Raw genomic sequence first — 23,167 nt, forward strand, 5'->3', positions numbered from 1 at the left:
ATGTTGTTCTTAACAGTCTCATAATAGCATGAATTCCAAAATTCCAATTTTAACACATATTTTTATTGATGATATACTGTCATTTCATATTAAAGAACTAGTCAAAAAGCAAAATATGTGCCTTTATAAAGGCACAGTATGGAGAAAACAGCATTGTGCCTGCCTTAAGAGTGTCTGAGGTTATGGTAATGTTTTAAGCAGAACTCTTAATCTTACCTTGATTTGCTACTAATCTAATGCACTTGCTTTATTTACTGTGAATTGGTCAAGAAGAATAGAAGACCAATGAGTGTAGGGAAGAAGACTCATTAAAAACACAAATGAAATTTTGTGTTTCTGTTAGCATTTTATTCTTCATATGACTGACATACTCTCTCTTGTTATACTTTACTTTAGCGGAATATAATACTCTCTGTCCAGGGGGAGAAGGATTCAGACCAAATCCCATCACTATTATTTTAGAAGGTGAGTTTATCATAAATGACTGTGATGGCTGGTAATAAAAAAAAGCATCAACTTCAGAGAGATGTATACAGAAACTATATTTTGCAGAAATCGTTACATTTTGCTTTGCAGTGCAAAGCAAAACCCTCTGCTAATATGGACTGGACAACAACATGATGAAAAGGCATACTGTAAAAGAATATTGAAAAAGTCCAACAATATTTCAGTAGAAGAATAGGCTGATGCATACCTTCTGTGTGCCTCCTTAGTTGAACTGGCCTTTGAAGTTGGCCCCTGAAGGATAAGTCATTTATGAAAATTATAGCTTATCAGTGGAAGGTATAAGTTTCAGGAAATAAGTCATTGGACAAAGAAACTCTGGTTCCAATGAGTGTGCAGGAATGAGGAATTAGATGCCAAATTCCTGTAAACAGTAATGGAAGTTGAACTCCATAGGCTCATCAAGCTGAAACGTGCTCCTGAAGAGCTGTTTAAATGGAAGAGAATGAGGATCTCATCCATGCTTTCACGAAGTGCAATTTAGAAGCAAAAAAAAAAAATCCACATGACAGTTAAAAGCTACTAGTTGGTAAAATTTCAGGGGAGTACTTAAAGTCTCTTGTTTCTTTTCATTCTGGAATGAAAATATGGTGGTTTTGTTCTCTGTTTTCAGACATTGATGAATGTCAGGAACTGCCAGGTCTCTGCCAAGGTGGAAATTGCATCAATACTTTTGGCAGCTTCCAGTGTGAATGTCCGAAAGGCTACTACCTCAGTGAAGAGACAAGAATCTGTGAAGGTTGAGTCCCTTGAAACCTCCTTCTCTATCACAGTGCAGTTATTATGAAAAACACTGTCATTCTTAGCCTTAAATCCTTAAGTGGATATGGTACCCACACCTTTACCTAAAATCTTCTCTAAAATCATTATCTTTGGCACCAGTGATATGATTAATATAAAACTTGAAATGCAACACTTGAATATACTAATGTTTATTTCTACATGATAGATCTCAGCTATGTGTATTAAGTAAACTATGGTGTTTATTCATGATTTCTGGCTTCTCACTGGAAGACCTCGTATCTCCTGCTGGTTTCACTAGGATCCCTGTATTTTGAGTAAGAAAAGGTGTCCACAGTATTTCAGAGCAGCAGTTTAATTTACACAACGTGAAGTGAAGTGAATATTGGTCTTCCTTTTGTGTTTGAAATTTGTCATAAGTGTTAGAACCAAAAAATTGTAAATAGACCCAAAAATTTAAAGACTCTTTCATGTTTTCTCTTAGTTTGGAGTGTTGTAAGCCAGCTTCCCCTTATTCATTAACTTTGTGAGAAAAAAAAGTTGTCTCCTTTCAAAACAGAGCTTGTGAATCCTGAGGCTTTGCTAAGCTCGGGTGAAGAAAACTAACCAAACTGGGTTTGAAATTAAAATTGTATGGGCAAAAAAGGCTTACGCCCCAAATTCCTTAAATAAGAAGATCCAAGGTTAGAGCAGCAAGACTATGCGATTATTCAGCTTGCCTATTTCTAAATAGAGTACTTAAAAGGTCATTTCTCAGTGGAGTAGTGAACACATTAACAGAACTGTAAAGTGACAGTAACATTTCTGTGAGAACAGGGTGTGAATGTCTTTTGTGGAGCTGATGGGGCACAACGTGCTCCAGTTTCAGTAGTAAATTCAACAACTTTGATTTTATTTAGGGTGTTATCTTGCACTTCACTGGCTGGACTTAATAGAGATTGACAATATTACTTTTCAGCACCTGTTAAAATAGCTACTTCACGCAAATCTGAGCTGTACTTTCCAAGCTAGCCTTTAAATGAAACATTTGTGTTATCTTAGCATGGTTTATTATGGTCATATTTCTCAGAAACATTTGCTAGGACTTGGTCCTCTTTTCCCTTGTTAATTGTAGTGTTTTCATTTGGTCACTAGATATTGACGAGTGTGTTGCACATCCTGGTGTCTGTGGTCCTGGCACCTGCTACAATACCTTGGGGAACTACACCTGCATTTGCCCACCTGAATATATGCAGGTGAACGGAGGACATAACTGCATGGGTATGCAAATGTCATCTTTACTAGAACTGTCTGAATATCAGACTGTTTCAGGGCCAGACTCTCTGCTTAAAATTTCCTTTTAGATGAGGCCAGTTCTAAAGCCTTGTATTGCTTTTTCCTACCTTAAACTCCCAGACAGTTATGTCATGTAGCCAGGAAAGAGATCCCAATGACTGACATGCAGTGTTCAAGTGATCTTATTCCTTAACAGAACTCAGAAATCTTTTTTTATTTTCACTAGTCATTTCCAAATGGTAGGGTTTACTATACAAATGGATCTGACGGGCATCTACAGTGTGTTTCTGATTTCTTGGGAATTTTCCTTTTTCCCCTTTGTGTCTTTGAATGAAAACTGAAAATATGTCAAATTTCAGGTAAGTCTAAAACAAAGACTGTAGATTACTTCAATCCTTAAGTTATTTTTAAATGCATCCATGTATATGCTTGGGTTGCATTCAGAAGCTAGAGTTAATGAACCACTGTCTAGGTTGGTAGGGGGTTGATATTCACTTAAGTTAGTTTGTTGGTTACTCCGTAAGTGATTCTTTTCTCACATCTAGACATGAGGAAAAGCTTTTGCTACAGAAGCTATAATGGAACCTCCTGTGAGAATGAACTGCCCTTCAATGTGACCAAAAGGATGTGTTGCTGCACATACAATGTTGGGAAAGCCTGGAACAAACCTTGTGAACCATGTCCAACTCCAGGAACAGGTAAAGCCTATAATCATCCCATTTTGTTAGTTTGCTCATCTGCTCCTTTGACCTATTAGCTCAAGTTAACATTTCAGCCTGAAAAAACCTTTGCTGTAGTCCCAAAGCAGAGTGACAACACCCTGCCATCCTGTCACTGGCTGGATTAAGTCTTGGTGTGCTAAAGAAGAATGGGTATTTCTTCCATATTTTTAAGTGGAAGTATTGCTCCATATTGAGTGGAAAGATAGAGCTTGAATAGTTTGAAGGCACCAATCATTCCCCCTGGATGAAAAAAAATTCAGGAAGAACACGCATATTTTCCCTTTCAGCTGCCCCTGAAGGCAAGGGCAAGGGAACAGGCTACTGTCAGGTGTCACTGAGATGAATAAAAAGGCCTGGAAAGTACAGACTGACCTTCCCAGCAGCAGCAGGAGTATGTCAGCCCTGTAGCTAAAAGGATGTATGTAAGACAGGTATCTGTAGGTAGATCTAATTATTTAGATTTTTTTTTGGTGATGGGGATCTATAAAATGAGTGTGCTATGATTGTTTTATTCTTTCTTTCTGACAAATACCAAGGCTTTCAGAGGTCTTGTATGGACATAGAATTAGTTTCAGTTATTTATATTTATGTCAAAAATCTATGCTTGTGTAGGTAAGACCCACCAGCGTGGCGCAGTAGGCATAAACAAGTTTTCTGAATGTGTGATTACAGAACTCCCGTCTCTAAAGCTGTCACTTTGAGGTTTCTGGAAAAGCAGTCATCAGGCAATAATACTGAGGTTGAAGATACTGGCTGACAAGAGATGCCTGCTGCCTGGTCTGTCTTCCAGGATAATTAATTTAGATTAGTATAATTTAGTTACTGCACAGTTGGGGATACATTTCTCCTGGTAGTCCTAATCTGTCAGAACAAAAAGATTGGGTTTCATTACTAAGTGTATTGCCTTTCTAGATTTTTCACTTGTGTCTCACATCTGAGCGTGATCCCCCTCAGTTGCTTTTACATTTTCTCTATTAAAGGTGATGAACTTGCAAAAGCTCAATAAGCAGGGCACTGTAAAGGGAAGTAAAAATTCCCTTCTATAAAGGGAGGTGAAAATAATAAGGCACAGTTCTTCTTCAATTAGTCTTTATGGGGTTCCTTGCCTGGGACAAAACACCGTTGAAAGCTCAACTCAGAAAAATCATTGGTGGGAGGATCACCAACTTGAAACCTGACAGTAGCACCTGGCCTTCATTAAAATTACATTTGTAAAAAGAGCAAAGGTGCCTAGATAAAACTAAAAAACTCAGGTGCCTGTTTAGTACAAACACATTTTATTGTTTAATTGACTTTGCCCCACGTTTACTGCCGCTAAACCCGTACCTCTGATGCTGCATCATTTGTGATGTTAGTGTAAAGAATGTATTACTTTCATTCCAAGTGGTTTATCCTGGTGACATAAGGGAAACAGCAGATAATTTAGGAAAGACTTTCCCCCACAAGCAGTGAAGAGGAGGAAAATGGGACTGAAAAGAAAAAACAGACTCTTCCTTTTCTTTCTTAAGTAGGAGGAGGGAGAGTGAAGGTATGTTCCTGGCAGTCAGGAATGGAAGATGGAAATAAGCTTGAGAGAGGAAATATATATTTGCTATCACAGAGAGCTCATAAAATTCTTTCCCATAGTCATTTATCTCGGCGCCATAAAATTGTCATCATGATGACAACATGATGAGAAAAATACAGCAAAGTACTAGCAGGGATTCATGCAATTAATATTCTTGGATGGAAGAAAGAATTCTCCTTTTAAATTGGTAAAACTGACGTTCTCAAAAACTTCTGCAGCTTTTAAAGATTTGTTAAGACAACTCCACTTAGTCTGCAAGCAGTTATGGGGTTAAAATATTTCCTGAAATATTTCAATATTGCCTTGTTAGCTCTTCTAAATGCCTTTACTGTATTTGGAGACATGGTTGAACCTTTTTCACCATGAAAAGAGATTGCGTGAGGGATCAAACACAAATTCCAAGTGTAAACGGTTGAATAGCTGCACTTATGTGGTATAATCAGTTGTTCTGAAATCTGGGTGGGAGCTACACATCACAGACAGGGGTTATGATACACTGACCTTAACCGGTTTGCTAGACTGAGCCCAGTAGCTCATTAAGAGCATTATTCTGCTCTGATGAGAATTACATTGTTCCTCTAAGTGAAGTTCACATGCCAATGCGTTTACATTTTTTTTCCTTTGTTAACAGAGCTCTTTCTTCTTTTTCATATATTTATGCTTAACAATCAATCTCTTTTTGATGACTTTAAGTAGTAAAGACTGTATTGCTTGGTTTTACACATTATACAGATCATAACCATTACCATACAGATGTTAATCAGGAATAATCATTCCTGTTTGTTTGTTTTTTTCCCACAAAGAAATGTAAAAAGCTGCTTCACTGCTAAGGGGTAACCAAGTATTCACAGAATTCTTTCCTGGTTTGATCATTTCAGGAGTGCTTGACCTCAGAGGGTTTTTTTCCTGTTATGTGATAGATCTTTTTTGTCCTAAAAAATAATATAGTGATAAGTATATGGGTTTTTGAAGTACTTTTAAAGTCATTGATGCAAAGACAAGCTTTCAGAAAGTAAATCTCTGGCATGTTTGTGTATGGATAATTTGGCACTGTGTATAAATGCATTATCATACAGTCTTTACCTAATTATATGCTCTTTTTCTACACAGTACAAACTGAAAAAAAATATGGCAAAACTCTATTAAACAGAATGCGTGGAACATGTAGGTAGCATAAGATGGAGTGAAAGAAGGCCTGCAACCCTCAGAAGCCTCTTCTTCATCCTCCCAGACCTGATGTGTTAGGCGTTATCACAGGAGTAGGTTATCATTGCCCACAGAGACAGGGTAGTGAACACAAAGCCCTCTTTTTATCTAGTTTGTGTGTTTCACAGGTTTACTGACAGCAGTAAATGGCATAAAGCTCCTTGCAGAAAAGAACTGTTTTCTAACCCCCAAATCTTATACATGTTAATATAAAAGAGCAGAAAATTGCTGGATGGTAAAACACTGTGGCAGGGACCTCTGTGGCCCAGTATCCTGTGCTGCAAGAATAACCTCAGTAGGCATTAAGTAGTCATTAAACAATAGGACAGAAGAAAGAATAAAATGCTGAAGCTCAGGTATACTGGATCCTACTTGGCTTATACAGGAAATAACAAAGAATGTTTAAGTGTGAGAAAAATATTTGGCAAATCTCATTCTGAGCAATGATCAACTACATTTGCTGAAATTTTAATAAATAAGAATGTTTGGTGTAAGGGAGACAAGAATTATTCAAGTTATAACCCCAGTGGTTAAACTTTACAAAATTATAAGCTACTGAAGAGCTGCTGCTAAAATGTAGACGATCAAGAAACTCAGACTACAGCCAGTAGAGAAGTAAACTATCACCCCTCTAGATTAAAGATCATTACTCACAGGAAAACAGAAGGGTCTCCTTTCTTTTTTTCTGGTGCTAGAAGAGATGCCTAATAATTTGTCTGCATTTCAGGTTTAGAGGTGAGTTAAAGGTAGACTCCATACACTTCCTGTCATTGGATAGATAATAGGCTTCCTGTAAGTCCTCAGCAGCACGAACAGTGGACCAAGCACTCATGGAATTCTCCAGATATTACACTTTCAGACCCCCCTTGAATTTTATGTCAGTGGGACATTTTTGTAAATTTTATCCACATTCTTTAGAAGGATGTTTTACCTTGGCTTAATGCCCTGAATGTACAAATATCTACCGCATACTTTGGAATTTTTCCTTAACAATAATTTGGAAACTTAATATTGAAAGATACATACTATTTTTCTGGAGAATTTGAATGCTGATATGATCTAAAAAGATGCTGAATAGCAGTTGCATGGTTATTTGCAAACACACGCTTAAAGCAAACTGTTCATTCAAACTGGTTGTGTCTTCACGTTGGAATTATTTTACGCCCCTTTAACAAGTGGACTTTATCAGTACACAATTCTACTGGTAGTCAGTATTTTACAAATTTGACATAGTTATAGTTGTAGACCTGTCATTTTTCATATTTCTACCTAGATCAAAATTTATCAATGTATTGTAGTTGTCTAATACACTTTTTTCTGGAAAGCACTGTTTTACCAGTAAAATCTCATGCCAGCATAGATGTTTATAAGAGATACTTTTTTAAAGAAGTAATTATTTCTTACATCCTACAATAATTAATAGATCCCATGCTAGAAATTTTTCTCTATATGTTGCAAATCCACTCAACTTCATACGCCTTGCCTAGAAAACCATGGGTTCTTTGGTTTTATACTTTATACTGCACATTTCCCATCCTCAAGATGCTCTGGAAAAGACGATATAAAATGAGCATAATAAAACAATGCTCTTTTTTGGAGCATCTTTTTTTAAAGCAGAGTGTCCATTCTGCTCTAGTTTAGTGGAACTAAGCTGCAGTAACCTCTGCAGAGAAGAACAGAGATAGTATTGTCAAAGAAGGCTAGGAACAGGTAAATTACATTTATTTCTCCTATCTGAAACTGTTGCTGCAGATTCTCTCTACAGATGTCTAGAAAGCAGGCATAAACATTAAAAGGTAAGTTAAGGAGTTCTATTTAAAACAAAAACGGAAGTGCTGCATTCTCAAACCAGACATTTACTCGTGTGAAAGTCTGCAAAGATTTGAGAAAAGTATGAATTAGTATTTCAATTTTCATTCATTTATTGGCAATCTGAATTTTCAATACCATTTGTAAAGGAGGCAATGGCTCTTCTGAGTAGATTTGGCTTGTATCAACTCTTGAAAAGCTGAGAAGACTACAAGTAATTCTTAGGAGATTTATAAATATTCACTAAAAATGCATTGTTCTCTGCTTTGCTCTAGCTGAGTTCAAGAACATATGCGGGAATATTCCTGGCTTCACTTTTGACATTCATACTGGAAAAGCTGTTGGTAAGTTTCACCAAACTTATTTTAACCAAAAATTGTTTTGCATAAGATTGTTGCAGCTGCATAATGGTACCAAAATGAACATTTCGTACGATAAAATTCTAATTTCATTGTGGAGTTACAATGATGACATAAATTGTGAGCCCCATTTTTGTGTAAAATATTTCTGATTCATTTTTTTTTATTTTTACGTTTTGTTATGATCTTCTGCTCACCCTCCATCCTAGTTCATGGTTTTGAGTTTTAATTGGTAAGATAAAAGGTTTTGGCCTCAAAAATATTGTGGGACTTACCTCACATTTGTAACACTTCTGCACCTTGTCTAATATTTAGCATTACTCTGTTTTGATCACTTCCTGAACTTCACATAGTTTATTTTCTCTCATAATGGGCGTATGTTTAGATTTATATACTGTATACAATTTCTGTAGATTAAAAGAAACTTCTCAACTCAGTTTTAAGCACAGTGAAATTGAGAATCCAAGCAGTACATAAAGCCATGAAGTACTGTACTTTGACTAGCTCATCTCATTTTCAGACATTGATGAATGTAAGGAAATCCCAGGAATCTGTGCAAATGGTGTTTGCATCAATCAGATTGGCAGCTTCCGCTGTGAATGCCCCACTGGATTCAGCTACAATGACCTGCTCTTGGTCTGTGAAGGTGATTTGAAATGACGTTATTTTCTACTTAGGCCCCATAAGCATGCTTATCTTAAAGGGAAGGGGAACATTTAATTCACGTTTTTCAAAATCCAAGAGACAGACTGTGAGCTTTTTTGTAGGGCTCAAATCTATAAATCAGTTTGTGACGTGTTTGTCTTTAGTACATATGCACATGCGCGTAATAAAATTTGTAATAGTTTTGTGTCAGGCAATTCATTGACTCCTAAATAGGAAGTAAACAAGATGCTTTTATTTAATTTTATTTTAGGGAGGAAATTTAATTCTTGTTCTTAAAACTTCTCAAACAAATGTTTCCTTGATTTTTTTTCCATCTTGTGTCTGTTCTTCTACAGTATTACAGGTAGAGATATTCATAGAATATTGAATAGCTAACAGTGAAATTTTGTGTGTCCTAAAGTCAAGAGGAGTTCTGTCATTGGTATTCAAGGGTCTTGTGCTGACGTGCACCTTAAAAAGCTAACAAACTGTGCCACTTACTATTTCAGTTCAAAAGCGAAGAGGAACATTTTTTAATACAAAAACCAATTTCTTTAGGCAGACGTTTAAAATTGCAAAGCCACTTCAGTGTATAGTAAGTTGGATTCATAGAATCCTCCTTCATCCAAAAAGTGTGTTATGGATGAAATTGTATTGATTTTGCTTTTCATTTGCAATTACGACACAGGAGGCTGAAGGTCAGAATATTCATGCTTTGTTGAGGACAAAAGATTCGCCTTGCACAAGACAGGCAATACAGTCTAAATTCTAGGCAGAAGTAACTATCTTGTGGCTTCTGATGTCTGAACCACGACTCTTCGTATTTCAGATATTGACGAGTGCGGCAATGGAGACAATCTCTGTCAGAGAAATGCAGACTGCATCAACAGTCCTGGTAGTTACCGCTGTGAATGTGCTGCTGGTTTTAAACTTTCACCCAATGGTGCCTGTGTTGGTAAGAAATCAGTTGACTTTTCTCGTGTGTTTGAATCTGTTTGTACCTAATCAATGGTATGTGCGTGATTCCCTCGAAGGGTAAGAGCATCATGTTACCTTGCGTATTCTGATGTTTTATGTAACAGTTTTTACTTTATAGCCCTTTTTCTCTGTAGAAGGGAAGAAAAGACAGGGTAAAATTTTTAAAGGACCTTCTTGATGTATCAACCAAATCCTAACAGTAGTTTTGACCTTGAGGTGTATAGGCAAGAAGTTCCTATAAAATGAAGTATTGTTATGATTCGGGTTTAGTTATGGATAATTTTGAGTCTGGTTTTAATAATAATGACAGATTGTAAAAACATGTTTGTGTAAAATGAATGACAAATAAAAGTCAATAATGTGTACCATCTGTTTTATATTTTTGTTACAGATCGCAATGAATGTCTGGAAATTCCTAATGTTTGCAGTCATGGTTTATGTGTGGACATGCAAGGAAGTTACCAGTGCGTATGTCACAATGGTTTTAAGGCATCCCAAGACCAGACTATGTGCATGGGTATGGAAAGAAAATGCTTTTGTGTGTGGTTTGTTTGGTTTTGTTTTAAAAGGGGGAGGAGATGAGTCTAAATTTTTGAGGAGATTGTAGTGACATTAAAAGACTGATTCATATGCTTTTGGATTTTTGTGAATAAAGTATGTGAAGTTGTCCTTGGAGTGGATATATTAGTTTGAGGAAAAAAATCATAGTATTCTCAGAGATAGCTCCATGTTACTGAAGAGTATATTAACCCCATTTTCACAAAAATACATAGCGGCTTATTTGACAGAGAAGTTTATAGGACATATCACAGAGTGATAGAGTTTGGAGATAAAAAAAGATTTTTCAATTATTTAGAAATTTATTGAGTTCATGTTTAATTTAAAAAACAGAATCCCACGTTTAATGTAACTTAAATCTATACTCATTTTGTATTAAAATGAGAACATGATAGAGATGATGTAAGAAATAAGAAGATTGCAAAGTAAGAGTGTTTTTTCTTGTTCTTCTAGTGTTTCGTAATCAGTTCTACAGGGTTGTAAAAAGAAAAGGTGATGCATATGTGAATTTGGTTCTCTATGAGAAAAATAGCCAAAAAATGATTTTGATTTTTGAAATAATGATCATCTAAATGTCAGTTGTAAGCTGTAGAGAAGTTCAGTGTCTTCTATAACATAAGTGTGTTCCAATTTCAACTTTAAACAGACATTTAAAACCTATTCATATTGTATGACATACATACATACGCCTTGAGTCTTCTCATATTTGGACCAAATCACATTTGTCAAACCATCTAAGAAGGATATTTGGGAAAGCAACTTGGGTTAACAATGCACAATTTTGAGAGCCTGGTTACTCAAAACAGTAACTTAAATAATTCTAAAACTAGTTCTAAAAATTTCATAGTATGAAATACAAATCTAGACAATGACAGGTTATGGAAATGATCCATATGACAAAATGTTTACCTTCTGTAAATAAATAAAATGTTTCAGATCCCCATGAAACTCCAGAAATTACTGAAACACACAGCAGGAAACATTGAATTTTAGTGCCTTCTAAAAATGAATGTTTGCAAGAGTTTGTAAGCAGTCTTTATAATTCTGGATGTAGTATTGACATAATGTATTTACATATGTAAATTGATTGGTGAACAATGACACAAAACTCCTTTTGGAGTGTTTTCAACAGGTTTTCATGGGCTTAAGAGCAAAATATTTACACAAAATTTGAGATAGTTCCAGGGCTGTGATGCTCAATCTTTTGTACTAAGTTCTGACCACTAGTGTACATTAAGAAGTTAAGAAATGTTAGTATGGAAAATAAAAAGAATGCTTTGAGATACTGCACATGCATTTACTTTTATCTTTACATGTAACAGCATCTTTTATTTTAAAATACATATAAAAAATGCGTCATGTAACATTTTCTTATGTGTACCCAGAAGCTGTAAAAATCAGTAGTATAAATAGAAAATGTGACAGATGAAAGGAGAGGCTGAGGTTTAGAATGTTGTCACTGTGCACAGATAATACATTAACACATAACTGGGAAAATCAGTTCCCGCATACAGTTTTGTTTCTCTTTGCAGATGTTGATGAATGTGAACGCCATCCATGTGGAAATGGAACTTGTAAAAACACGGTTGGATCATATAACTGCCTGTGTTATCCAGGATTTGAATTAACTCATAATAACGATTGTATGGGTAGGTGATGTAATCCAAACTTCATTTTCATTGCTGCTGGCTTGGTATGCCAAGGAGGATAGTGTATAGTTAAAACTCAAACAGAAGACAGGTCAGGGCGCTAAGAAAGTTAATTGGGTACAGTAACTGATACTGTTACCAGCCCTAGAGGTTAATCATTACTATCATTTTTTAAACTAATTAAAAATATTTTTTACTGGCCAGCTTGAGATAATGTAAACCCTAAATCTCTGGACCACTGAGGCAACCTTAGAGTTCGCTGGCATTTTAATGCAGCACTCACCTCCATTAGATTTCCTGAGTAATTACAGCACACGTCCTTCAGTACTGGCACAGTCCATAGTTGCAGTAAGCATATATTCTATCACACCACCAGTGTTGCCTCATGAATTTAAAATAATTTCTTTACTTCACCATATTACTTGCACACAGTGTGAAAGAGGAAGCGGACCAGCAGTAAGAAAGGCAGTACAACTAATCTACCAAATCTGCTCTTCTAAGGTGAACTCTGCTTATGTAGAGTTTATGCAGGCATTGCTATTTCCCCTTCCCTAAATCACAGGACACCAGAATATCTGATGGTTTTGGACAATTTAAATTCCTGGATACTTGTGATAAAGCAAGTAAAATCTTCCTGGGCTGAAGAACAGGCTCGTAAGTCTCTGGAGATCCTCTCCCTTGTGCAGAGCGTAAGCCAAAAGAGAGGAAGGCTTTACATTCCTTCCTGCTACAGAAGGAAGACAGAACAAAGTCTACTGGTTCAGGAGAGAACTAAAACATCTTAAATAAGTATTGTAAACCCTCTCCTTGTCCAGGAAAGAGAAAATTAAGAACTTGTTCAAGTAAGAAGAGTCTGCTGCCAAAGAATGGCACTATTTACCAAGGAGGTTCATTCCCTCAGCAGTATAGCTGACAATCTACTGCCAGGAGCATCCAGCGCCTCTGCTCCAGGCTGTGCCTTCAAGGAGGCCAAGGACCTCAAACTGACTCAGAGATTTGGCCTTTTGTTATCACTCCTCTTGACAGCTTGGAGACCCTCAGGGCTTTCTTCCAAACTATCCTAGTCATTCAAAGGCAATTTAGTCCATCCCAATATAATACTTTGGAGGTATTTCTGCTTGTAGAACTGTAACACAGAAGAAATGCGCTATGGAGTGAACTAGTAACACAGGCACAGCTGTACTGGCTGAAGCAGAAGGTACATCTTTATCAGGAGCTGGTACTTAATGCTTCTGAAGAAGACTGAAACCTCTTCAGTAAAACTGATGTTAGTCTTCATCATTCAAATTCAAGTATTATAAAACAGCAAAGTGTGAGTTTTCTTACACCATGATGCTTACCCGATCTCCTTTTCATTTATTCTGACACTTTCTCATCTGTATTTTTCCTTATGCAGTGCTCCTTTAAGTCTGCATTATATAAGTAACTCTGCAAACCAATAAGCATTTTCAGACCTCATTTTCAGAACTGTTATGGAGGAGAAAATCATCCTGCGCTAAGCAAATGACATATTCCAAAATTTGAAAATGACAAGGCAGGTTTTAGGAGGAGGAAACTCGAGTGCATATAAATCCAGATAAAATCCAGAGCACTCCATGTAACATCTTCTTTTCTGTGTCTGGAGTTAGTATCATACAGTCACTTGGCAGTAATTGAATGTCTCCAGATGCAGTAGCTGAGGTAATGCTGCAAGTTTGAAAATTGTAATACCTTATAAAAAAGAGTGTTGTTTAAATAGAACATATACCTTAATGCACTTGAGTGAGAGTTACTTTCCACTAGCTGTCAGCTGTTCCCTTGTTGCTACAAGATTTGCCTTTTCCACAGCAATATATATTGCAACTTCAGTGTGTTTATAACATACTGTATATACTATGCTGGGACTCAACTCTCGCTTCAGGGGTTTTATTTTGTTTTTTTTACAGATATCGATGAATGCAGTTCCTTCTTTGGTCAGGTGTGCAGAAATGGACGGTGTTTCAATGAAATTGGTTCCTTCAAATGTTTATGTAATGAAGGATACGAACTTACTCTAGATGGCAAGAATTGCATTGGTATGTATAATACCACATGGAGAGGTTAAAGTACTGATGAGCTGAAGTAATCAAACTATTAGCTCCCATCTAGAGGGAAGCACCACAATCTGAGTATCTAGGTATAAAAAAGAAAGATAATGACTTTAATGAAAACACAGTAGAAATAACTGGGTTTTGGAATAGTTGTTGATTTTCAAGCATTTAATGCCTTAGAAAGAGGAAATTAGAAAAGAACCCTACAGTCTTTTTCATGAATAAGCCTGTTTTGTTACCATAAGAATTACATGATTCTAAACCTTTCTTGATTCCATCTACTCTCCAAAGATACTAACGAGTGTGTGGCACTACCTGGTTCATGTTCTCCTGGTACCTGTCAAAATTTGGAAGGATCATTCAGATGCATCTGTCCACCAGGATATGAAGTAAAAAGTGAAAGTTGTATTGGTAAGGCAAGTTGTAATTGTTGCTTTTGAACAATTTAAAAATTAGAGTATCTGGTTCTAATTTGGTGGAAAGTAGTTGTACACCCTAATGTTTGTGAATGTTGCCCAACTTAAAATCATGGTGACAGGGAATAAGTAAGTAGGAAAAGTCTTCAGGAAGATGTTTTAAAAATGGAAGGCAAGATATTTTGTACTGTATTGTACTATATTTTGTACATTAACTTCGTCATTAATGCAAACAAAAATACTTAATTTTCAAAAAAATGGTGTTTTATCTTTCATTCACTTTTCTTTTTTTTTAAATATCATTCATAAAACAAACCAACGTGTGTACTGGATTTATATAATGTTTACAGAAAGGTAATTATTGGCAATCAATGCATGAACTAAGCTTCCGGTTTCAGAGGGCTATGAAGTTTAAAAATGTCAATAAAGTTGTGGAGCTCATGGGAACAATTGCTTAAATTGGTTTCTTATAACAACTGTTTTCTGATTTCATGTTTTGTATAATGTCTCTCAAGTGCTGAGATTCACAGGAGGAGGAAGAGGGTACAGCAGACCTTTCATCAGTTTGCATGTTCTTGTTAGTTCAAATAAGTCTTGTTTAAAGCCTTGAATATCGTTCAGGAGTTGAATGTCATACAATGACTTAAGATTTGGTACGGCAGAGAATAAGAAATAAATCCAGGTTCCAACTCCCTTTTCCAGCAGAGCAAAGCACAGGACTGCTGTGAATTTATTGGGCATTTAAATGAACTATGTGGGGCACCTGGCGAGGAAGGTGCACACAACCAGTTTTAGGTAGCTAACCTAGAAGCCTTAGGTTTCTGCATGGTCAGAGGATAGAGTAAGCACCTGTCTCTCCACTGTGACTATATTAAGAAACCTGGTTTTCAGCTTAAATGACTAAAGTTAGCTGGTGTGACACCCCAGACACACATTCATCCAAATAACTCCCAATAATAAATGAGCAGCTTGTCCTTGTATGGACTGAAGAAAACACTGGCAAGGACATAAAGAGTTGGCCTGTAGCCACCTAATCTGTATGGGTGCAGGAACTGGATCACAGGAACCTTTTTGAATTTTTGTCTTGAACAATAGGATGTATTTTCTAAGCCCCAGAGTTCTCTCGTCCTTTTGCATCATGCCACCATATTCAGTTTGCCTGCCAACTTGATGGTTTCTTTTGGCAGCTGCTATTTCCATATTAGCAATTACGTTTGAGATTAATTCAGATCACCTACAGTTGGAAAATCATTAGTTTAAAATGAAATCTTTTGGTTTTCCAGGAATATCACTGTTTATGGCCACTTTAGTATCCTGACAGAATCTCTTGATGTTTTTGACAGCATCAGTGACTGCCAGATTTTTGCCTGAACTGAGTAAAAGGGACTTAATTGCATTCTTTTTCTTCATTCTGCCATGCGGCCAGAAAATTTGCAGCTAAAGTTCCTAGAAAATGCCTAGATAATGACACGTGATTGTACTAATACTTCGATAAATATTATGACAGCTCTTGCAACATACGTTCCCCATTACTTTCTGTTGATCTTATATGCAAACAGCTTTGTAAGAATTCATTGCTTCTGTCTGTAATGTGAAGGTTGGCAATGGCTAGATTACTTTTTGAGCTCAGGGTGATTATATGCAGGAGAAACCAAACCAGATGAGAGCCACAGAAAAATTCTTAGTTTTCACCTACCCATTTAATAGATTTCCTTTCATTTTATGGGAATGAAGGGGAGAGGACTTGTTTACTTCCACAGTCTGGCTAGTCACCTGTTTATCATGGCCACAAAAAGAGTTTCTTCCACTAGTCCCAAGCCATTCATCACAGTAATAATCAGTACTTCAAAAGAGCTGTTTTTCCATCCCATTAATGCAGCTGAATTGCTGAGCTTTGTATATTAGCAACTGCCACGCTAACTGGGAAATTAATTACCTTTTTTTCACTGAAATAAACTGGCTTAAAAAGCTTCACATAGTAAGAGCCTGTCCATGGGAAGCTACTGCAGAGTTTGGTCGTATGCCAGGTTATGCTGCAGTGGTTTGTTCATGTGCTATACCTAATAGTAACTTCTGAAAATGGGACTCAAGGTAATATTTTTCAGAAGTAACGTCACAGAATCTATTCCTGCCTGACTGCTTCCATCACTCCACTTACATTTTCCTGGTGATAAAGACTGTATTTCCATTGTTTCCTTATCTGCTAAATACAGGTCAGTTTTCTAAGATTCAGTATAGTAGAGAGTCCAACAAATATCAGGAAAAATGGCACTACAAATTTGTGACTCAACATCCATGAAGGTTACTTTCATGGAGAATACCTATTCCTGACTACACTTTGATTAAGATCAATATGGATATCATTGTAGAATGCTTATACAGCCATAGGTCTCCATGATGGTTCTTTTAATACCCTTTACTGAAAGACTCAGGAGGGGTTGTACTGCAGGTAGCTTTGAAGATTATTAAAATACACTTCAGAATTTATTAAATTATACTTACCTTTACAAATTACTTTGGCAAGGAGGCTTATATCTTCTGTCAGTATTTGCAGAATAGAATAAATTAAAATATAGTTTAAAATAATAGATATAAAAAATTGAAGGTCTATTAATTTATTACTTTTCTTACTCTGTCTGTTGTCTATATAGATGCAGGATATGCAGCCTGATACTGTTTGAGCTGCACAATTTTATCGGCACTTGGTGTTTATATTAAATACTCTTTTAATTTGGTTTAAGTTTTTAATAATTATAAAAAGATCTCTATTTAAAAAAAATATAAATCTCATTTAAATAGTCATAGGAATATATTCTAAATTATGCAATTGAACAGGAAAAAAAATTAAATAACATATCAAGAGTGGCTGTAGAAGACCGGTAAATATAAATGTGAATGTACAAATATATAGGCCGTCCTCTACTAATAGCTAGCTATAGTTTCAGGTCAAGAATCAGTCAATTGGCATGAAAAAAGCCCACCTTTAATTACAGAGAACCCCCAATGTACAGATTTTTAAATATTCATCTTTGGATGTTTTATGTTTACAGAAAAATGTATTTCTTATGAGAAATGTATCTTCTCCTCTGTTTCAGTCTGAAAGCATTTATTAATGTTTACATTATAAATATGACAAAGAACAGAGAATGGTATTTGGAGAGGAAAGTGTATGCCAGTGAAACACTCTTAATTTGAAAGAGTTAGTGGAACCTTCAGGCTGCTTTATCTCTTGGGTGCTTTATTGGAGGAGCACCTCCCGCTGAAGTTAAATAACTAAATAAACAGTCTTTCTTAACCAGGGAATTCACAACCAATGGAGTTACGGTGAACCTTTTCTCCTTTAATTTACAGATATTAATGAGTGTAACGAAGATCCAAACATCTGTCTCTTTGGCTCTTGTACGAACACTCCAGGAGGTTTCCAGTGCATCTGTCCTACAGGTTTTGTGCTGTCTGATAATGGACGGAGATGTTTTGGTAAGTTAATGATTAAGGAATGTAATAACTTATTCGAACAGGTAACAGATACTCTGAGTAAAAAGGGACCTCTGCAGGTCCCATCCAAACTATGCCCTTATGAGGGTTGGAAAGTGCTTTCAAAATAGTATGAAAAATACAGGCCTAACATTATTCCTTTCGGGGCTAGACAGTCATCATCTAACCAGGTAGGAGGTGCTAGCTCCTCGTAACTGTGTTTTCTTTTTTTAGATACTCGACAGAGCTTCTGTTTCACTAACTTTGAGAATGGGAAATGCTCAGTGCCAAAGGCTTTCAACACCACAAAGGCAAAGTGTTGCTGCAGTAAAATGCCAGGAGAAGGATGGGGTGATCCTTGTGAGCTCTGTCCAAAGGAAGAAGAAGGTACACATCAAGATTTAAAATAAAGCCTTTTTAGGTGGGAGAAAAGGAAGAGCGCATTTGTGTTGTACCTTTTTGATCATTAGAAGGAGAGATCTTTCTGGCATTCTCTCTTAATGGCCTTTTCTAGTGCCATTTTCAGGTCAACAAAAGGAACAAAATTAAATAGAAGAAACCACAGAAAAAGAGAAATACTGAGTTGTTGGTTTTGCTCTGTAGAGAAATGAACTAGTAGCTTCCATCTGTAGATCTAACCTGCTTTAGGCAAAAGAGAAGAGCAAAATGGGACAGTGCCAAGAATCCATGAAGTAGTTGACAGTTTTCAGTTCTTGGTTTTCTCCAGGTACAGAAAGGGGAAGGCACCAAGCACACGCACACAGAAGCTCAACAAGTTCTAGTGCTGCTTCCCCGACCTAGAGACAGTGTTACTTTTGCATCTGGCAAGACAGCGTAATGACCATGATTTAAACAGTTGACAGTTTTGAAAAATGTGATATAGAAGATTTTTGGATGGCTTTAACCATCTGTCATGGTTCTCTCTCTCACTCACTCTTTTTTTTTAAAAAACATACCTCTACAGTTGCTTTTCAGGACCTGTGTCCATACGGTCATGGAACTATTCCTGGAATTGATGATACACGTGAAGGTAGGTATTCTTTTTCCTGATAATTAAAAAAAAAAATATTTACACTTAAAACTAGTCTTGGATATTATAGTATGTGATGGCTTACTCCCCACAGCCCCAGGTGACAAAAGGCTGACCTTTAAAAAATGTGGACCGTTATGAAGTGATAGAAGATTACCTTTGAAATTGCATGGCTAGAGGCAAACAGAACAGGGCGCTTAGTTTTTTTAAAATGCTTTTTTAAGACTTGATAAAGAAATGCATCAGCTAAGTCATTGCTAATATCTTCCTGCTTTTTAGATGTCAATGAATGCCTTGAAAGCCCAGGAATTTGCTCAAATGGTCACTGCATCAATACTGATGGATCGTTCCGCTGTGAGTGCCCCATGGGATACAACTTAGATTACACTGGAGTACATTGCATCGGTGTGTCCATATTTCATAAATTACAAGAATTATAACACTTGAATTTAAAACACAATTTGAAATGTGTGCCAGTTCTCTTCAGATTGCATTTATTCATTATATGCAGATACTGATGAATGTTCAATTGGCAACCCATGTGGAAACGGTACGTGCAGTAACGTGATTGGCAGTTTTGAGTGCAGCTGTCATGAAGGATTTGAGCCAGGCCCAATGATGAATTGTGAAGGTAACTTGTCCTCTTTATTTTTTTTTCCTTTAGTTTTTGTCCAGTCATCAGCATTCAAATTACTTTATTAACCAGGCCTTTGGTGCTATAATAACTGGGAGGAAAAAAAGTTTCTCTGCTTGAAATATGTGATTGAAAAAGAAGTCCTGAATTGATTTAAGCAGTATTTTTAGTTTATCACAGGATTTCCCAAACTGCATGTTGTGGTATGTTACACTATTCAGCCGTTTGTTGGAAAGGGGGAGCGGGTGGGAAAAAGTAACTGTTGAGCCCCCAAAATGTCTTCATAAATGGTATAGCTAACCATGGCAAAAATGCCTGAAATTGCAGAGCATTTTTCATAACTGGGGCAGAGCAGTTACGAGCTGACCCACTCATCATAGTTATAGTAACAAGTGAGTTATACTGAACGTAATAAACTGAAGTCAGAACACTGCTCCATCTAGTCCGTTATTTCATCCCTCACAGTTGAAACGCTAATTCAGCATACAAGCATGACCAACAACTTTCTGGAGTTCACTCCTCTAATACAAGAGCTGAGGATATAGGGAAAATATGATGTAAACTGGAGATACATCCCTGCAGAGTGGGTTTAGTAACCACTTATGGATCTATTGTCCAAGAATCTGTCCAGTACAGTCTCGAATCTGCTGATACCATCTGCCTCCACAGCCTGTTGTGGCAGCAAGATCCAGAATGTCACTGCTCTCACTACTTAGAGAAGTAGGTGCTGCTTACTGGGGGCTGTGCTGCTCACCAGGCACTTGCATCAGGGATGTCACCGAGAGGCTTCCAAGCCTCGTACAGTCCACTGACTATTATCCGCTGCTGCTGTTTCACGTTGGCACCAGTGACACAGCCGGGAGCAGCCTGAGGACTATCAAGAAGGACTACAGAGCCCTGGGAGCAGCAGTAAGGGACTCAGGAGCGCAGGTAGTTATTTCATCAATCCTGCCGGTCAAAAGGAAGGGGTTTGAAAGGGCCAGTCGAATCTGGCGAGTCAACAAATGGTTACGGGGCTGGTGCCACAGCCAGGGGTTTGGCTACTCAGACCATGGGACTCGCTTTGAGAAACCTGGTCTACTGGGGCCTGACGGGGTCCATCTGCCAGAGAAGGGGAAGAGCATCTTCGGTCATAGGCTTGCCAAGCTGGTGAAGAGGGCTTTAAACTAGACATGCCGGGGGAGGGGAACCTCAATCCATCCCACTCCTACCAGTTTGATGCCAGGGCCAGCAACAGATGCCCAGAGCCTGGAGAAGGAGCACAGGTCAGCAGGAGAGCACCTGAAGAGCAGCACAAAGGAACTCCAGCCAGTAAGGCAGCTTCATTGGGGGCCCAACTTCAATGCCTCTATGCAAACGCACGTAGCATGGGGAATAAACAAGGGGACTTCGAGATGTGCGCACGCCTGCAGGGCTACGACCTTATTGGCATCACGGAGACATGGTGGGATGGCTCCTATGATTGGAGTGTTGGGATGGAGGGATACAGGCTCTTTAGGAAGGACAGGAAGGGGAGACAAGGAGGGGGTGTCGCCCTCTATGTCAATGGCCAGCTGGAATGCACGGAGCTCTGCCTGGGGATGGATGAGGAGCTGACCGAGAGCTTATGGGTCAGGATTAAAAGGAAGGCAGGGACAGGTGACATTACGGTGGGGGTCTGCTACAGGCCACCTGACCAGAAAGACAGAGCGGATGAGACCCTCTATAGACAGATAGGAGCAGCCTCATGCTCACAAACCCTGGTCCTCATGGGGGACTTCAACCACCCCGATATCTGTTGGAGGGACAACACGGCAGGGCATAAGCAATCCAGGAGGTTCCTGGAATGCGTCGATGGTAACTTCCTTCTCCAAGTGGTAGAGGAGCCAACGAGGAGAGGTGCCATGCTGGACCTTGTTCTCAGCAGCAAGGAGGGGCTGGTGGGGAATGTGAAGCTCAAGGGCAGCCTGGGCTGCAGTGACCATGAAATGGTGGAGTTCAAGATCCTTAGGGCACCGAGGAGGGCGCACAGCAAGCTCACTACCCTGGACTTCAGGAGAGCAGACTTTGGCCTCTTCAGGGATCTGCTTGGTAGAGTGCCATGGGACAAAGCCCTGGAGGGAAGAGGGGCCCAAGAAAGCTGGGTAATATTCAAGGATCACTTCCTCCAAGCTCAGGAGCGATGCATCCCAACAAAGAGGACGTCCAGCAAAAACGCCAGGAGGCCTGCATGGATGAACAAGGAACTCCTGGACAAACTCCAACACAAAAAGGAAGCCTGCAGAGGGTGGAAGCAAGGACAGGTAGCCTGGGAGGAATACAGAGAAATTGTCTGAGCAGCCAGGGATTGGGTTAGGAAAGCTAAAGCCCTGATAGAATTAAATCTGGCCAGGGACATCACATCAAGGACAACAAGAAAAGATTCTAGAGGTATGTCGGGGATAAAAGGAAGATGAGGGGAAAATGTGGGCCCTCTCCGGAACAAAACAGGAGACCTGGTTACCCGGGACACAGAGAAGGAGAGGTACTCAATGACTTTTTTGCCTTGGTCTTCACCAGCAAGTGCTCGAGCCTCACTGCCCAAGCCACAGAAGGCAAAGGCGGGGACTGGGAGAATGAAGAGCCGCCCACTGTGGGAGAACATCAGGTTTGAGACCATCTAAGGCACCTGAAGGTGCACAAGTCCATGGAACCTGATGAGATCCATCCGCAGGTCTTGAAGGAACTGGCGGATGAAGTTGCTAAGCCACTATCCATCGTATTTGAGAAGTTGTGGCAGTCAGGTGAAGTTCCCACTGACTGGAAAAGGGGAAACATAACCCCCATTTTTAAAAAGGGAAAAAAGGAAGACCTGGGGAACTACAGGCCAGTCAGTCTCACCTCTGTGCCTGGGAAGATCATGGAACAGATCCTCCTGGAAGCTATGCTAAGGCACATGGAGGACAGGGAGGTGATTCGAGACAGCCAGCATGGCTTCACCAAGGGCAAGTCCTGCCTGACCAACCCAGTGGCCTTCTATGATGGAGTGACTGACTACATCAGTGGACATGGGAAGGGCTACAGATGTCGTCTCTCTGGACCTCAGAGACCTGTAAGGTCTTTGACACGGTCGAGGGAGGTGATTCTGCCCCTCTACTCTGCTCTGGTGAGACCCCACCTGGAATACTGCATCCAGCTCTGGAGCCCTCAGCATAAGAAAGACACAGACCTGTTGGAGCGGGTCCAGAAGAGGGCCACGAAAATGATCAGGGGGATGGAACAACTCTCCTATGAAGAAAGGCTGAGAGAGTTGGGGTTGTTCAGCCTAGAGAAGAGAAGGCTTCGGGGAGACCTTATTGCAGCCTATCAGTTCTTAAAGGGGGGCTTATCAAAAAGATGGCGGCAAACCTTTTAGTAGGGCCTATTGCAACAGGACAAGGGGGAATGGCTTTAAACTAAAGGGGGGTAGATTGAGACTAGATAGAAGGAAGAAATTTTTTACGCTGAGGGTGGTGAAACAGTGGCACAGGTTGCCCAGAGAGGTGGTGGATGCCCCATCCCTGGCAACATTCC

The 23,167-nt window shown here is 38.6% G+C and overlaps 1 protein-coding gene across 2 annotated transcripts in view; it reads left to right on the forward strand.

The window, feature by feature from the left end:
* The window catches only part of FBN2 (fibrillin 2), a 185,186-nt gene that overhangs the window by 145,390 nt on the left and 16,629 nt on the right, over positions 1-23,167 (forward strand). For both annotated transcript variants that reach the window (XM_076362414.1, XM_076362415.1), the window contains exons 38-53: positions 397-465; positions 1,118-1,243; positions 2,380-2,505; positions 3,066-3,218; positions 8,100-8,168; positions 8,704-8,829; positions 9,658-9,783; positions 10,198-10,323; positions 11,897-12,013; positions 13,939-14,067; positions 14,374-14,493; positions 17,850-17,975; positions 18,207-18,359; positions 18,937-19,002; positions 19,282-19,407; positions 19,514-19,633. In XM_076362414.1, coding sequence (XP_076218529.1) covers positions 397-465; positions 1,118-1,243; positions 2,380-2,505; positions 3,066-3,218; positions 8,100-8,168; positions 8,704-8,829; positions 9,658-9,783; positions 10,198-10,323; positions 11,897-12,013; positions 13,939-14,067; positions 14,374-14,493; positions 17,850-17,975; positions 18,207-18,359; positions 18,937-19,002; positions 19,282-19,407; positions 19,514-19,633 — 1,878 coding nt within the window. The remainder of the gene's footprint in view (positions 1-396; positions 466-1,117; positions 1,244-2,379; positions 2,506-3,065; positions 3,219-8,099; positions 8,169-8,703; positions 8,830-9,657; positions 9,784-10,197; positions 10,324-11,896; positions 12,014-13,938; positions 14,068-14,373; positions 14,494-17,849; positions 17,976-18,206; positions 18,360-18,936; positions 19,003-19,281; positions 19,408-19,513; positions 19,634-23,167) is intronic.

The sequence above is a fragment of the Aptenodytes patagonicus genome, chromosome Z (assembly GCF_965638725.1).
Source record: "Aptenodytes patagonicus chromosome Z, bAptPat1.pri.cur, whole genome shotgun sequence".
In the NCBI taxonomy this organism is placed as follows: Eukaryota; Metazoa; Chordata; class Aves; order Sphenisciformes; family Spheniscidae; genus Aptenodytes; species Aptenodytes patagonicus.